Source organism: Heterodontus francisci, chromosome 4 (assembly GCF_036365525.1).
Source record: "Heterodontus francisci isolate sHetFra1 chromosome 4, sHetFra1.hap1, whole genome shotgun sequence".
Lineage (NCBI taxonomy): Eukaryota > Metazoa > Chordata > Chondrichthyes > Heterodontiformes > Heterodontidae > Heterodontus > Heterodontus francisci.
The window spans coordinates 73,747,000-73,764,543 of NC_090374.1; the positions used below are offsets into that span (position 1 = coordinate 73,747,000).

Sequence of the window (17,544 nt, forward strand, 5' to 3'; positions counted from 1 at the left end):
CTGGGTGGCACTTCTCAAGCGGCTACCCATCATTGCATAAAGCAGTTCACGGATGTGCTGTTCGAGAGGGTCGCATCTTACACAGAGTTCCAAACAGATAGTGTAATGCAGGCACAGAGGCAATGGGATTTCCCTCAGGTGCAGGGGGTCTTCAATTGCACCCATGTGGCTATCAAGACACCAACTGAGCGAGCAGGGAAATTCTTCAAAAGGAAGGGATTTCATTCCCTAAATGCCCAGCTGGTCTGCGATCACAACAAGACTTTCATACAGGTGATTGTATGGACTCTTGGCAGCTGCCATGATTCTTTCATGCTCAGGCAATCGTAGATGCTGCAGGTCTTCATGGCACCTAAGAGACTCCATGGATGGCTGTTAGGGGATAAAGGATATCCACTGAAGAGATGACTACTGACACCGATGTGAAACAATGCAATGGAGGCACAGAGGCTCTAGAACAGATGCCATCTCATCACCAGGACAACCATTGAGCAGACCATCAGACTTCTGAAGATGCAGTTACAGTGCCTTGACCGGTCAGGAGACACCCTCCAGTAACCCTCTCAAGGGTCTCTCACATTGTGGTTGTTTGCTCTGCTCTCCATAACATGGCCCTCCATAGAGGTGTGGACATTGAAGAGGGAGAAGCAGTGGAGGACAGTGCCCATGCCTTGCAAGGCCTTCCACAGGACCAGATCAGAGGTCAAGGTATTGAGCAAGATGGCAGAGAAACTCGGGCAGCTCTTATTCAGGAGCATTTCTCCTGAGGGCGCCTCGTCCTGGAAAGCACTTGGGTCTGATACTCACCATCTCAATCTTTCCTTGCTTCCCGTAGTGGATTGGATTTTAAGAGTGGCGGGGAGCTCAAAAAATGGCGCCCTGCCCACGTGGGCCACACGCCAAAGAGCCGCCATGATATTAGTGCGGCAGCTCATTTAAATAGCTGGGGTGGCTCGCCCCACCCCCAATCTCATGGAGGGGGCGGGCTGTCCGTCCCCAGCAATGGCGTCAGCTGCCTGTGCACAGGCGCTGACGACATTTTTAAAGGGCAGCCAACCTTGACACACAATTTAAATTTTTAGGGACAGACCCCTGCAAAATTAAATAAATAAATTTCTAACGCCCCTTTCCCACCTCCTCCCATAACAGTTACATTAGCTATTTGCCCTTCCCCACCCAAAACACTTATCTTTAACATATGATCTTTACCCCCATCAAGCTGCACAAAGTTTACAGTTCAACCCTTCCCACCATCTCCTACACCCAGTCCCCCACCGCACCCCCCGCACTGACAAACGGTTTCCCCGGATGGGGATCTGAAGGCGTGCCAGCTGCCGTGCCAAAGTTCGTGGAGGGCCCTCAAGATCTCAGGTAAGTATATTTAATTTTATTAATTTGAATATTTAAATTGTGGTCCCGTCGCCCAGCAGCCTCAGAGCCTCGCCACTACTGGGAGGATTGGGCCGGTCCCTCACGGTGTCGAGGTCCGTGGAGGGCCTCATCTGGAGCCATCTTCAAGCCCCCCCCACCACGGAACCTGACGCCTGGGGGAGAACAAGATCCAGCCCAATGAATGAGACACAAATCACTACATTTACCCCATGCACAAACCTTTGCATCGCTCCCTGAAGTCTTCCTTCTTTTGCCTTGATTTCATCAAAGGCTGGAAATTCATAAGTTTCGGTTCAAAAAAACAGCAGATCCATTGTATTGAGTTCTCATAACTTTACTCAAACATAATGCATGTCAACCAAATGAAACTGAAAGTGAAATTACTGACAAGGTGGCCTGCTTTCGCAACCACTCCTATAAGGTGCCGCCCCTGTGGCTGGGGATGAGGTGAAGGCAACCTATTTGCTTGTGTCTGCTTGCAGCTGAGATGCCCGTGGCAGTCTGGTCTTGGAAGCGCCAATGGGTGTACCTCCACAGGCTGCTCCACCAGAGACAATGCAGGGGCAGCCTCTCACAGAGACTTGCTGCGTAGATAGTTCCGCAGTCAGAGGGGCCAAGGTGTCAAGATGCTGATGATGATGCCCTGTGAGGGGTGGCCTCCTCAACATCATTTCAGACTCCCTCACCACTTGGACGAAGTACTTGAGCATCTGAGGGAGCCACCAGCTGGGGCACAACAGGCATCTACTCCATGCATCTTTGTGCCATTAGCACCAAGTTGTCAGTCAATACTAAAGAATGTTTCATACATTCTGTGTATGTCAACATGTCTCTCCTGTATACACTCAGAATCATGCCATATGTGGCTCCACACGAGGTTTGCTACTCTCTCAATGGAGGAGCTCATGTGATCAAAACCACGAGACATGGCAGTGCATATGCGATGAATGGACTCCTCCATTTTGTGCCCATGACTCCACATCGCCTCAGGAAACTCCAACATGTGGGCACACATCTCCCACTCCTGGTCCAGCAATACCCACCTTGTGCGTGACTCCCAAGACTGTGCATCTCCACTTAGCTCAGCATGGCTGTGTCTGTTCTCCATCTTCCAAAGGGGATTGCCTGCTGTTGTGTCTGCCTCCCTCACCTCCTCCTGCTCACTTGCGAAGTGTTGCTCATCCTGTGCCAGCCGTTCTAAGTTTGCACGAGAGTCCACCAAGGTGAATGTATCTGCGCTGGTGGAGGGTGCGCTTGACAGGTGTGATGGTGCAGCCTCATCACTTCTTCCTCCTTTGCAGACGACGATGAATAGGTCCCTCTCACCTGCTTTGGCTCCTCCTCTACATCTGTCCCTGGGGGAGACATAAGAAGGTGGTTATACTAAATTGCCTCTGTCAGCAGCTGCTCCTGCAGAGTGGAAGCAGGCCATTAGAGTTAATGCTTTGGCATAAAGGAAGTCTGGGAGGAGGGAGCTCCATCCCCATCACCTGAAGACGATTAGATCTTTTCACCTTGTTTTGGACGAACTCCCATCTCACCATCGTCCACTCCCTCATGTATTGCCACCCTGGCCAAATCAAGGTCCGCCTCCTCCAGGGCCGTCAGAATGGCGAGACGTGGCAGTCCACCACCTGACTAGGCTCTCTCTCTTGTGTTGTGCGCTCTTTTCTCCTGCAAGCTCTAGAGAGTGAAAATTAGGATCACGGTGCCCTCCTTCACTACTTCCAGCTACACTAACACATGTGATATTACTGTCTTCAGTGTTGCCTCCTGCACTTTTGCTAGTGATGTGAGCTTTGCTCCTGGGTGCACATGTTTTGACTGTTGCAGAGAACTGTGCACCCTCAGGCTGCTCATCTCATGTGTATACTTGTGACTGCAGACCTGGAGGCCTGTTATCTGGGTGCAACATTGCACTCACCTTGCCAGTTCACAGAAGGTCATTGAAGCATTTGTGGCACTGTATCCAGGTCTTCCTTACCACGCTGTGGCCGCTCACTTCCTCTGCCATCTCCAGCCAGGCCTGCTTAGTCTGGCTGACTGACCTCCTCCTGCACTCTCTGGAAATAGAATAGCACACTGTAATGCCACTCCCTCCAAAAAACTTCAAGGGAGGCATTGCTGAATTGAAGGGCTGCCCTTCAGCATGTGCTTGTCCTGCTCTGCAGCTGTTCTCCTCCTTCTTCCATTTCCCACTAAACGGCAACCAGAATAATGGCTGCTGGTTTGCCTTTAAATCGTGCCCGACTTTCTTCTCTGCGCCTCCGCTGCCCATGCAGCCTGGCCACTAATTGGCCTGCTCATTAAAAATCACATTGGGTATCAGGCACCGACATGACATGGGGTGGCAACAAAAATTCAACCAGTTGAGTCTTTCCCACCCGTCTTCGTTTAGGAGATTATTTTGTTTTGCCTCCAGGGTTTCTTTGTTTTCTCTATTTGATGTGAATGTGATCTGTGGCCCCAAAAACTGACTTTTGTGCTTGAGAAATTTAATGTGATATCCATCTTATGAGTCGAAAGTGTTCGTAACAATATCATAGCTCCTATGGCGATTTCCTCTACATAATCTTGAGCATGTTTCCTCTATCTCAATTTTATAACAAAATAATCGTCCCAATCTCTTATCTTGAGTTATCTTTTTGACAGCCTTACACGAAATACAATGGGCAACGTTCCTCAATCAAGGGGAAAAATCTCAGATGCATTACTACTGAATTTCCAGCAGGATTAGTACTCATGCCAGGAAAAGAGGAAAGAAATCAAGCCATATAAATTCTGTGGAAGTTAATGGGCATGGTAGGAAGGAATAGACAGTAAAATCTAGCTTATTGCAGGTAGCAGACCAAATGTTTGTCTTTCTTTAGATACCATTCACTATGTATTATACATTGTATGAAAAAAAATGCAATATGGATTGTAAAATGTCAGCTAACTACAAACTTGGGCAAATCGGAGATTAAAGTACAAGGAGCAACTATTTCCAGTAAAATGGAAAGAGAGAACACATTTGTATTATATTATGTTTAAAATAATGTAAAATAAAGAAAAGAAAGTAAAATTAAAGTGCTGGGCAAGAGAAGTAACCAACTTAATTTTTTTAAAACATATTTCCAGTGTTCTTTAATTAAAGCATGAATTAATAACCTAAATTCAGAAAAAGAGCATAAATGCATTTGTTTGCAAACATTTTGTTGCTGAATCATGTTTTTATGATCAGATTTATGAAATAGTTTTGCTGCACAAATCACAGATGCATTTATTTCTTGGAGAAATGCCACATGAGGATGTATAATAAAATAATGTACAAACTGAACATGACAGTCAGTTGTGAAAAGAAGCTATTACCTGTTTGCTAGCAGTGCCCTGAAGGTCAATTGACTCAGTCCCAGATTACTGTGCAGCACTTTTGACCAATCCCAGTTCCACTCAGTTATAGCTGACTATTGATAAATGAAAATAATGTATTGTTAGTTATTAATCAGAGATAATATGATCAGTAAATTACAGTTCCAGCTGTGAGGGACTAAATAAAGAGGACAGGGTCTTGAACAAGAGCTGAGACAAAAGATATCAATCATGCACACAAAAGAGATTTTTATTCCAATAAGAAGACAATTAATTTATAATTTTAATTTGTGGATGCAGTCATTAGTTATTAGAAAACTAAATCAATTTTTGTTGTTGCTGCTCTTTCAGGCCACAAATGCTATTTTTCCCACTCACTTTTACGGGCAGTCTCTGTATGTTTTTTTTTAAATCACTAATTTATGCAAGGAAGTCTGTGGATATACTTTTGAAAATAGTAAAATACAAAAGAACCATATGGAAAGGTTGGGCTCAATAGCAATGATTATGTGCAAATTAACTGATCCATGAGCCCAGAGGGAAGCCATACTCAAAGGGAATGTGAATTGAACAATTTGTACTGCAGCATTATAGCTGGTTGAACATAGCACTCCATGGGAGTGTCAGATTGATGAATTTACCCGATTGTGCTTCCAATAGAAATCTGCACTCACAAAAATAGAACATTAAAATAGGGTGCTAAAATTCTTTGGCCCTGCTTTGTATGTGTATGTGCAGTGAAGCAGGTATTAGTGACATTTTCTGACCCCATCAATATGGGCACATCTCAGGTATCTGCTGCATTTGTTTGGGGGGGTGGGGGGAGATGTATAGGGGAACAGGAAATACGGTGCTGCATGGAGGGGGAGGGGCGGCGGGAAGGGGGATGCTGGCAGATACCCTCAAAGGTGCAGGCTTCCATGAAGATTAGCCCCACTTTACAGGAGAGCTGATCAAAACGTTAAATGACTCCATATCCGAAGCCTTTAAGGTCACGATTCTTGCTGTGAAATCCCAGTGAACACAACTTCCACCACTTAATTGATCTGTATGCTGGGCTCATCCAGTAAGTCATAGCCAACAATGGGAAATTTCCTGAAGTGGGAAATCCTTCCGCTTGGCCCTGCACTCTTATAAATCGTGGGTCTTGTTGGAGCAAGAAGTGATTCCAACAATGCCCAACTCTGTCTGAAGTTAACAGCATCTGCTGGGACTCAGGGTACCCTAGCCTAACCTAATTTTCCCTGAGTATGCCACACTTCAATATGATAGGCTAGTTGTGTGCCTCTGTATTTTCACAGATACTTTGATTGTAATCTTTTTTTCAATGTATGAATATACTGGGCTGGATTTTACCAGCCCACCAATGTCGGGGGCCGTGACGTACCTCTGGGAGAGGCCTGCCATGGGCCTCGATGCCGGAAAGGCCCCGCCCCATATTACCGGCGGTGGAGAGGCCTTGTGGCAGCCCCTCCCCCCAACCCCCTGCCGCTCGGAGATGGGGACCTAATTAAAATATGTTAATCAATTTAAATTCAATGAATAAACACTTACCTTTTCATGACAACCGTCCTGCTCCCGATATTCCGGCCAACTGACAGAAGTCACGCGCCTTCGGATCTCCATTCAGAGATCCAAGGCGGAACACTGGTTAGGAGGGGGGAGCAGTGAAGTTTTCAGTACTGGGCAGGGGAAAGCGGGGAAAACTCAATATTGGTTGAGGGGATGGTGGGAAGGGGTTTAAGGTCAAAGTTAATGAAGTTGGGGGGGAAAGTTCGGGATCGGATAAAAAGTTCTTTTGGGGGGGGAAGAGGGCAATAAATAAATTGTTTGGTCATTGCGGGAGGGTGGAAGAAGGGCTTTGATCTTTTTGTAATTTTTTAAATTAAACTGTAACATGCATTTGACTTCAAAAATTAAAATTGCTTCCAAGGGCTTGAAGCCCTTTAAAAATGACGCTGGCACCTGCGCGGTGGCACTGGACGTCATTGCTGTGGAGGGAGCGCCCGCCCCATCTACATCTCTGGGGCGGGTAGACCGCCCCTCCATGTAAATGAGCCTCCGTGCTATGTATCGCGGCGGCACCTCAGTGCACATCTCGCACGTGCGCCGCGCCATTATTGAAACTCAGCGTCGGAAACATCTAGCCCACTGAGTTACAAACAGTTACAAATTTGGTACAATGCCACAAGTACAAAACAGTAGTTATTAATTTGAATTTCCAGACTGTTAGTTATCAATTCTGCCAAGCCACAGTTGGAAATGAGTTTGGTTAGTTCCTGGCCAGGTCATAAAATGGCACATTATGGCAGAATTTGTTGGCAATAAATAGCTTGCCTCTCTGCAAATGCATCTCCTCTCAGTTGATGACAGAATGACATTAGTGGCTGTCATGGGAAAGTGCTAAGCTCAGGCCAACCATCCTTCTGGTTGAAGGAGATTGCATGTTGGCAAGCATCTTCGATGGATAATTGAGAAAAGGAGGAGCTAATTCAGAAATAAAAATACAGCAAATGTTAATTTTAAAATTTAATTTGAAAAAATCTAAAAATAAAATAGTTTAATACAAATCAGCAGTAAAATCAGATAATGAATCAAGTATAAGTAAAGGAAATATAGTGTAATATTAATTTACATAGGCTTTAGTCCTATGTTTTCAAATTGTAGACAATAGAAGTTGAGCACCAATAGGCATTACCGTGGAGTAGGAAGGACACAAATTAGATTTCCTACTCCATTTACTTCCTGTGTGGAGAGACATTGGGAGGAGAAAATGTCATCTCCTTACAGTGAGGAGAGAAAATTGGGGAGTAAGTTCTATCCAGGTGGTACTTTAGGTATCTTTAAAGACAGCTGAAAGGGCAGCCATAGGAGATCTGTGAGCAAACCTGGCACCAGAGTCCAGACAGATTTGAGGCATAATAAATATGGCATGTAAATCACAAATATATATATAACGTTGTTAAAATAATTAATAAGAAACCATTAAAAATAATGCACATTTTAGTCCTTGTGCATTTATTTTGCATTTACCTGATTAAAGTTACTGAAGCCAATATGATTAAAAACATGCAAAGGGTCAAACATCAAAGGCTGCTGAAAACCCTGCAAAGTATGTTGCCAAGGCTTCTGTGGGGCCCCTTTTCCATCTGAAAAATGCTGAGAATAAATTTGTTCCTTCAACCAATCCTAAAGGCGAAAAAGAGAAAATATCAACATTAAATCAAAAACAAGTGGACCCAGCCCACTTATTTGTATAAGTAGTTTATTTCTATACAAATCTGGCTGAAGTCTAATGCTTTTCAAAGCTTTAAAAAAAAATTCCAGTAAATGATGTATTCAATATAACTTTATAGGCATTCTAGTAACACTATTGCTGACAAGTTCAAAATTTAAGTCCCTCAGTCTTGACAGAGAAGAAAAATAGCAGGCTTTAAATTCTAGCATTCAGGTTATTCTTAGAAGCTTTCAAAACATATGTCTTTTGATCCTTTAAAAGAAAACTACCCTGAGGCACAGTGTGGCTTTCGAGCAGAGAGATCCACCATTGACATGCTGTTCTCCCTTTGCCAGCTACAGGAGAAATGCCGTGAACAACAGATGCCCCTCTACGTTGCTTTCATAGATCTCACCAAAGCCTTTGACCTAGTCAGCAGACGTGGTCGCTTCAGACTACTAGAAAAGATCGGATGTCCACCAAAGCTACTAAGTATCATCACCTCATTCCATGAGAATATGAAAGGCACAATTCAGTATAGCGGTGCCTCATCAGACCCCTTTCCTATCCTGAGTGGCGTGAAACAGGGCTGTGTTCTCGCACCTACACTGTTTGGGATTTTCTTCTCCCTGCTGCTCTCACATGCGTTCAAGTCTTCAGAAAAAGGAATTTTCCTCCACACAAGATCAGATGGCAGGTTGTTCAACCTTGCCCGTCAAAGAGCGAAGACCAAAGTATGGAAAGTCCTCATCAGGGAACTCCTCTTTGTTGACGATGCTGCATTAACATCCCACACTGAAGAGTGTCTGCAGAGACTTATCGACAGGATTGCGGCTGCCTGCAACGAATTTGGCCTAACCATCAGCCTCAAGAAAACGAACATCATGGGACAGGATGTCAGAAATGCTCCATCCATCAATATTGGTGACCACGCTCTGGAAGTGGTTCAAGAGTTCACCTACCGAGGCTCAACTATCACCAGTAACCTGTCTCTCGATGCAGAAATCAACAAGCGCATGGGAAAGGCATCCACTGCTATGCCCAGACTGGCCATGAGAGTATGGGAAAATGGCGCACTGACATGGAACACAAAAGTCCGAGCGTATCAAGCCTGTGGCCTCAGTACCTTGCTCTCGGGCAGTGAGGCCCGGACAACGTATGTCAGCCAAGAGCGACGTCTCAATTCATTCCATGTTTGCTGCCTCTGGAGAATCCTTGGCATCAAGTGGCAGGACCGTATCTCCAAGGCAGAAGTCCTCGAGGTGGCCAACATCCCCAGCATATACACCCTACTGAGCCAGCAGCACTTGAGATGGCTTGGCCATGTGAGCCACATGGAAGATGGCAGGATCCCCAAGGATGCATTGTACAGCGAGCTCATCACTGGTATCAGACCCACTGGCCATCCATGTCCCCGCTTTAAAGATGTCTGCAAACGCGACATGAAGTCCTGTGACACTGACCACAAGTCATGGCAGTCAGTTGCCAGTGATCGCCAGAGCTGGCGGACAGCCATAAAGGCGGGGCTAAAGAGTGGCGAGTCGAAGAGACTTAGCAGTTGGCAGGAAAAAAGGCAGAAGCGCAAGGAGAGAGCCAACTGTGTAACAGCCCCAACAACCGATTTTATCTGCAGTGCCTGTGGAAGAGCCTGTCACTCTAGAATTGGCCTTTATAGGCACTCCAGGCACTGCTTCACAAACCACTGACCACCTGCAGGCGCTTACCCATTGTCTCTCGAGACAAGGAAGTCAAAGAAGAAGAAGAAGAAAAGAAAACTACACGGCTATCAACAGTGCTAGAATCTTCCTGAAAAAGGGGGAGAAATTTGTTCATGTGACCGTGATTTGTCTGGTAATTCATGCTTAATTTATGTGGATTTTGGTTTGATTCTTCAAGTAAAAGTTATAAAAGTGAAATCTTGTCCATTTATTTTTATTGAGGGTTGTTTGGGAATTTTGGTTCTTTTAGTTTGTTGGTCTCCACGGGGATCGTAACAGTTGGTATCTGTGCAACCCATGCAGTTTTCCTGATGGCTATCAATGGAGAAACTCTCGTGGGTTGCATAGGTAGCGGCCAGCAGCGCTGTCTGCCCCCGGGGAATCTACGCAGTTTCATAGCATCGATTTGAACAAATTTCTCCTCCAATATCTTCAAATTAGGATAAACAAGATGTAGTTTTCAGAACGTTTTGGATTTAACAGATGCATTACTAGCAGAATTTTCCTACTGCTAAACTGTATTAATAATCATGTGCCGTGCTGTGGCAGTGTTCTGCCCAAGGGCAGGTCCTCTGCTCATTTTCTCCACCCAGGAGAGATGAGCATGACTAGGGAAGAGAGTATATGAGGTGGTTTCCAGTTGCCTTCCTCAGACTGGAACGGGATTTGAACCACATGCTAGCGAGCTAGCCAACTGAGCTTCCTGGCCCCCTTATTACTATGTAGGGAAAGTTCATAAAAATCAAATTTGCAGGTTGTATTTCATGGGAGCGAGTTATATTTTTTGCATTTCAAAAGTAATCCTCAGACTGCATAATTTTCGAGAATGAGACGATTTGGAAAGATTTTATACTGTAAAATAGTTAAATGCAATTTGTTCTCTTTTCTGCTGAGCTGAGACCCAGATTATAATTGCTGTTGATATTTAGAATTCAGCAAAACTAAATAGCGATGTTCATGAAGCAGTCCATGTCCACATGCAGCAAAACCTGGACAACATTCAGGCTTGGGCTGGTAAGTGGCAAGTAACATTCGTGCCACACAAGTGCCTGGCAATGACCATCTTAAACAAGAGAGAATCTAACCATCTTCTCTTGATGTTCAATGGTATTACCATTGCTGCATCCCCCACTATCAACATCCTGGGGTTACTATTGACCAGAAATTGAACTGGACCAGTCACATAAATGCTGTGGCTATAGCAGCAGATCAGAGGTTGGGAATTTAGCAGCGAGTAACTCACCTCCTGTCTCCCCAGTGTCTGTCCACCATCTACAAAGCACAAGTCAGGAGTATGATGGAATACTCTCCACTTGCCTGGATGGGTGCAGCTCCAACAACACTCAAGAAGCTCAACACCATCCAGGACAAAGCAGCCCGCTTGATTGGCACCCCATCCACCACCTTCAACATTCACTTCCTTCACCACTGATGCACAGTGGCAGCAGTGTGCACCATCTACAAGATGCACTGCAGCAGCTCACCAAGGCTCCTTCGAGAGCACCTTCCAAACCTGCGACCTCTACGACCTAGAAGGAGAAGGGCAGCAGATGCATGAAAACACCACCACCTGCAAGTTCTCCTCCAAGACACACAACATCCTGACTTGGAACTATAATAACCATTGTCGCTGGGCCAAAATCCTGGAACTCCCTTCCTAACAGCACTGTGAGTGTACCTAGACCCCAAGGACTGCAGTGGTTCAAGAAGGCAGCTCATCACCACCTTCTCAAGGGCAATTACAGATAGGCAATAAATGCTGGCCTAGCCAGCGACACCTACATCCCATGAATGAATACAAAAAGGCCTTCCTGAATATGGAAAGAAGTACTCTATTTCAGTGCAGATTTATAGATAAAGCTTAGCGAAGCAGTGTACAGTGCACTGATATACTACTAAAGAAAAACTGAACTGAAGAAATAAAAGCAGCCATGACCGAGAGCTGCTGGTGTCCACAAATGTTTAATACCTATTAAAGCAAATCAAGGAATGAAAGACTTGCATATATGTGGCGCTTTTAATGACCTCAGGACATCCCAAATTGCTTTACAGCCAATTAAATATTATTGAAGTGCAGTCATAGTTGTAAGAAACATAGCAATCAATTTGCAGACAGCAAGGTCCCACAAATAGCAATGTGATGATAGCAACATAGGAACATAGGAAATAGGAGCAGGAGTAGGCCATTCGGCCCATCGAGCCTGGTCTGTCATTCAAACGGATCATGGCTGCTCATCTACCACCACCTCATTTTTCCCCACTATCCCCATATCTCTTGATGACATTAGTATCCAGAAATCTATTGATTTCTGTCTTGTACATGCTAAATGATTGAGCTTCCACAGCCCTCTGGATAGTGAATTCGAAAGATTACGCTCCGAGTAAAGAGATTCCTCCTCATCTCAGTCTTAAATGGCCTTCCCCTTATTCTGAGACTGTGTCCCCTGGTTCTGGACTCACCAGCCCAAGGAAACATCCTATCCACATCTACCCTTTCACGTCCTGTATGTATTTTGTGAGTTTCAATGAGATCAACTTTCATTCTTTGAAACTCTAGAGAGTACAGGCTCAGTTTCCTCAATCTCTCCTCATAAGACAATCCCACCATCCCAGGGATTATTCTGGTGACCGCAGCACGCCCTCTATGGCAAGCATATCCTTCCTTAGATAAGGCGACCAAAACTGTACACAATACTCCAGGTGCAGTCTCACCAAGGCTTGATACAAATGCAGCAAGACATCTTTACTCCTGTACTCAAATCCCCTTGCAATGAAGGCCAAAATACCATTTGCCTTCTTAATTGCTTGCTGCACCTGCTTACTAGCTTTTAGTGACTCATGAACAAGGACACCCAGGTCCCTTTGGACATCAACACTTCCCAACCTCTCACCATTTAAGAAATACTCTGCCTTTCTGTTTTTTCTACCAAAGTGGATCACTTCACATTATATTCCATCTAAAATGATCTTGCCCAATCACAGCCTGTCCAAGTCCCCTTGAAGCCTCCTTGCATCTTCCTCACAACTTACATTCCTAGTTTTGTGTCATCAGCAAATTTGGAAATATTACATTTGGTCCCCACATCCAAATCATTTATATAGATTGTGAACAGCTGCAGCACAAGCACTGATCCTTATGGTACCCCATTTGTAACAGCCTGCCATCCTGAGAATGACCTGTTATTCCTACTCTCTGCTTTCTGTCTGTTAACCAATTCTCAATCCATAGCAGCATATTACCTCCAATCCCATGCGCTCTAATTTTGTTCACTAACCTCCTGTGTGGTACCTTTTCAAAAGCTTTCTGAAAATTCAAATACATCACATCCACTGGTTCTCTATTATTTACGCTACAAGTAACATCCTCAAAAAACTCCAACATGTTTGTCAAACATGATTTCATTTTCATAAATCCATGTAGACTCTCCTCAATCATATCGATATTTTTGAAGTGTCCAGTTATCACATCCTTTGTAATAGTTTCTAACATCTTACCTACTACTGATGTCAAACTAACAGGTCTGTAGTTCTCCATTTTCTCTCTCACTCCCTTCTTAAATAGTGGGGTTACATTTGCTACTTTCCAGTCTGCAGGAACCCTTCCAGAATCTATGGACTTTTGAAAGATAATCACCAATGCATCCACTATCTCTATAGCCACCTCCTTCAATACTCTGGAATGTAGCTCATCTGGTCAAGGGGATTTATCAACTTTCAATCCGGTTAATTTTTTGAGTACTATCTCTATATTGATACTAAGTTCCTTATTTTTACAAGTCCCTTGGTTCCCTAATATTTCTGGGACATTTTCTGTGTCTTCCTCTGTGAAGACAGACACAAAGTGATTGTTTAGTCTCTCTGCCATTTCCCCATTCTCCACCACAAATTCTCCTGTCTCCGCCTGTAATGGACCCACATTTGTTCTTGCTAATATTTTCCTTTTCACATACCTAAAGAAGCTTTTACAGCCTGCCTTTATGTTTCTAGCTAGCTTGCATTCATATTCTCTTTTCCCATTCTTTATCAGTTTCTTGGTCCTCCTTTGCTGGATTCTAAATTTCTGCCAATCCTCGGGTTTACCACTTTTTCTGGTGACCTTATAAGCCACTTCCTTTGATCTAATGCAATCTTTAACTTCTTTTACTAACCACAATTGATTCACCTTTCTTGTTGAGTTTTTGTGTCTTCTAACTAGCCCTTTCTCATTACATAATACTAAATCTAAAATAGCCCAATCCCTAGTTGATTCCTCAACATACTGCTCCAGAAACCCATGTCATACGTACTCCAGGAATTCATCTTTCACAGCATTAGTGCTAATTAGGTTTACCCAGTCTATATGTAAATTGAGGTCACCCATTATTACTGTATTGTCCATGCTACATGCAGCTCTAATTTCCTGATTTATACCGTGCCCAACATTACCACTACTGCTTGGTGGCCCATAAACTCCCACCAATGTTTGCTGTCCCTTGCTGTTTCTTAGCTCCACCTAAGTTGCTTGAGGGATAAATATTGGACAGGACATTGGAGAGAAATCCTCCTGCTCTTCTTCAATATATTCCCAAGGGATCTTTTATTTGAGAGGGCAGACGTCTCATTCTAAAGACGGCAGCTCGAATGTGCAGCACTCCTTTCGTTACTGGACTAGAGTATCAGCCTAGATTTTGTGCACTAGTCACTAGAATAGGACTTGAGCCCATAATTTTCTCACTCAGCAATGCAAGGTAACACTAAAGGGGTCTGAAACACATCAAATGGGATTATATTGGTAGGAGGTTCTCTCTGACATAGCAGATGGCTACTAAGCACCAAATATAGAGCAGTTTCAGCTACATGGTCAAAGGGATAGCTTTTTAGGATGCTTAGTGGAAGACAGAGTATTTTGAAATGATTTTGGAAGGAAATTCCAGTGGGCCACTTTGTGAGTTGGAGGTAATTCTACAAAGCTTTGGTGTCAGTGTGAAGCCTTAACTACTGTCTGGCAGTGCATGCAAAAATCTGGCAGTGTGCTGCCAACCATGATGCTAGGAAAATTGTGGGCAGAGTGTGCCTTAATTTTCAACATGTGCTTCTATCAGGTGAGACTCCTGATAACTATGCCGATTTGATACTACCCCTTGAATAAACTTTTCTAATTCTAATGATTGTAACATTCACAGTTTTTTTTGGCAAATTTAAGGAAACTGGGTGGTATAGTGAATTAAACCCTAGTCTTTTGCCTCTTGAAAGTGGTCCAAAGCAACTATACACTATGCAATCAAAGTCTTCTGTTTACAAATGTTCCATGTGAAATTATTTTAGATAATTTCGTACCCACATTTATATGCTGGGTCCCTTGCTACTATTTTAAACCAGATGGGCAATTTACTAACAATAGATAATTATACAGGCCCAAATTTATGCAGTTTCGCCGAAGTAGTGAATCCTGTGTGCATATCCTTTGGCGGGCATCTTCAATATCAGACTGACTGCTTAGCTCACTTGCCAGATCGAAAATAGCTGGCCACAGCCAAACCTAAAATGGGTGATCTTTACATCTCCAGTGGATCAGCCAAATAGATCTTTTGGTGCTTGGCTGCGATCAGAAGCAACCTTTTGAGATTGAAACTAATATGGTCACTGAGCAAAACAAAGGGAATGTTATTTTGCACCATAAAGGATAGCTTCTGCAGCGATATTTGGCAGCAGCATTTCCATAACAACATAAACAGAATGCAAGCTTGTCATTAAAAGAAGAAACAGCCACGGGCAGGATTTTATTCCCCCCTTGGGAACGAGAACTGGGGGGGGTGGGAAAACAAAATGGCAGGGGGAGACTTCCCGCCTCCATGCCTGCTGCCACATGGAGACACCGCCAGGTAAAGTTGGTGGGGGGGAGGTTCCCTCCTTTGGGGCCAATCCATGGACCCCGGAGGGCATCAATGGCCACCCTCCCCCCAGTAGACACCACCCCCCAACCATTGCTGGAGCCTGCATGAATGGCCCCAGTGACCCCGGCCCCACTTTCGTGTCCCAGGGTCTTCCCCTTCTTCAGTACTCCAATTGGCCAGCAGCTCTGGAGACAGGAGCTCATGCTTTCAAGGCAGTTAATTGGCTGCCCGCAGTGAGATAGCAACAGGGGTCTGACGGAGGGCCGAGGTGGAGTCTCCCATTGCCTTCTGGCCCAGTGCCGGGAACCCCCTTGCCAGAATTAAATCCAGCCCACATGTTTCTGGCCACTGAAAGCTCAATCTGCCCTTACAGATCAGTGGCTGCCAATATGTGTATTAATATTACAAAACATGGCTTTAAAACAACTGCATGTGCACAACAAAACTGGATGTTGAGTTCCGAAGAAGGGTCACTGACCCGAAACGTTAACTCTGCTTCTCTTTCCACAGATGCTGCCAGACCTGCTGAGTGATTCCAGCATTTCTTGTTTTTGTTTCAGATTTCCAGCATCCGCAGTATTTTGCTTTTATTTGGATGTTATAGAAACTGTCTTGCAATATAAACAGGAGAGTTTCTATTAAAGCTGGTTCTGAGAAGCAGTATTGCAGAACCTACATCCTGAAACAGTTCTGAAATATAAATGTACCATACTGTCAGCCTGGTGATAAAGTACATCAGTGATCATGGTATATCAGTATGACATCGGATCGTTACTGGAACATGCAGTTTCTCCCTCAGTTAACTCTTGTTTTACAGTAGACTGAACCCATGTGAATTGGCAATCCAGAATAAAACAGGCTCCTATCCTTATCACTAACATAAAGAATAATCTGTACACACTACATATGAGCAGAGAACAGAGAATTCCCTAAAGTACAGGGTGAAGTTACATTAATCCAGACTGACTTCTGTCTAATTAAAGCAAAAACTGCTGGAAATACTCAGCAGGTCTGGCAGCATCTGTGGAGAGAGAAACAGAGTTAACATTTCAGGTCAGTGACCTTTCATCAGAAATTATTTCTGTGTGGTTCTGTAAATGTGATTGTATTTCAACTTAGAAAAAATGTTTTAAAAACGATAGGACAGAATTTTACTGCTAATATAATTCTGTCATAATTATACAGACAGCATGCTGCAGTGGATAGCAAAATTACAAGTCAGCTATTAGTAAATTAAACTAATTCAATGCTATGAGAAAAACTGTAGACAGTTAGGTCTAAATAAGGTTATATGTTTCAAGAATATATATGTATCATGTATTTTGAACAGCGTTGTTGAATAAAGAAACAATTTTGTTTACAACTCATTTATTATCACTTTTTATTGGAATTCACTACTGACTAAAAGGTGTTTTGCCTTTGTGACTAACCCTTAGCTGATAGCAGATGCTGCCTCAGGCCAATACCCACCTAATTGCTTGGTAAAAAGACTGTTTCCCTACCTCATTGAGTTGGATGATATGATAAATTTGCCTCAGGTATTCACAGCCACCTGGCTGGTGGCAGATATCCAGGAGCATCATGCTTATTTTCTGCTTCGTCAATTCAGCAAAACTACCTTTCTCCTGTGCAACAGAACCTTCGTCTATGAGAAATGTACTGCAAGAACAGGGAAAAAAATACCAATTATTCCACACATTTAACATCAATGAGAAAAACTGTAATTTTTAACTTTTCTCTCAAAAATAATTGATTTATTGTACTAAAGTTAATGCTGCCCTGAAAAATTCTTTAACATTTGTTCAAAAGTACATAGAAGAGGAACAACAAATATGGCTTCAGCACTTAGTTCCCTTGTATCTCATTAAAATTCTTGCAACTTTTACATCTTGCGTGAATACAAAGAAAGAACAGCTGGATTTAAAACCAATTTTATTGAGGTGGCTTATAATACAGGTAGGTTTGACTGACGGTGCAAATGTTTTCAATTACA

The 17,544-nt window shown here is 43.7% G+C and overlaps 1 protein-coding gene across 8 annotated transcripts in view; it reads right to left on the reverse strand.

Annotated features, from left to right (window-relative positions):
• Positions 1 to 17,544, reverse strand: part of kiaa0825 (KIAA0825 ortholog) — a 743,480-nt gene that overhangs the window by 333,135 nt on the left and 392,801 nt on the right. For all 8 annotated transcript variants that reach the window (XM_068029705.1, XM_068029704.1, XM_068029699.1 and 5 more), the window contains 3 exons: positions 17,054 to 17,210; positions 7,777 to 7,932; positions 4,744 to 4,838 (listed from right to left, as the gene is read on the reverse strand). In XM_068029705.1, coding sequence (XP_067885806.1) covers positions 4,744 to 4,838; positions 7,777 to 7,932; positions 17,054 to 17,210 — 408 coding nt within the window. The remainder of the gene's footprint in view (positions 1 to 4,743; positions 4,839 to 7,776; positions 7,933 to 17,053; positions 17,211 to 17,544) is intronic.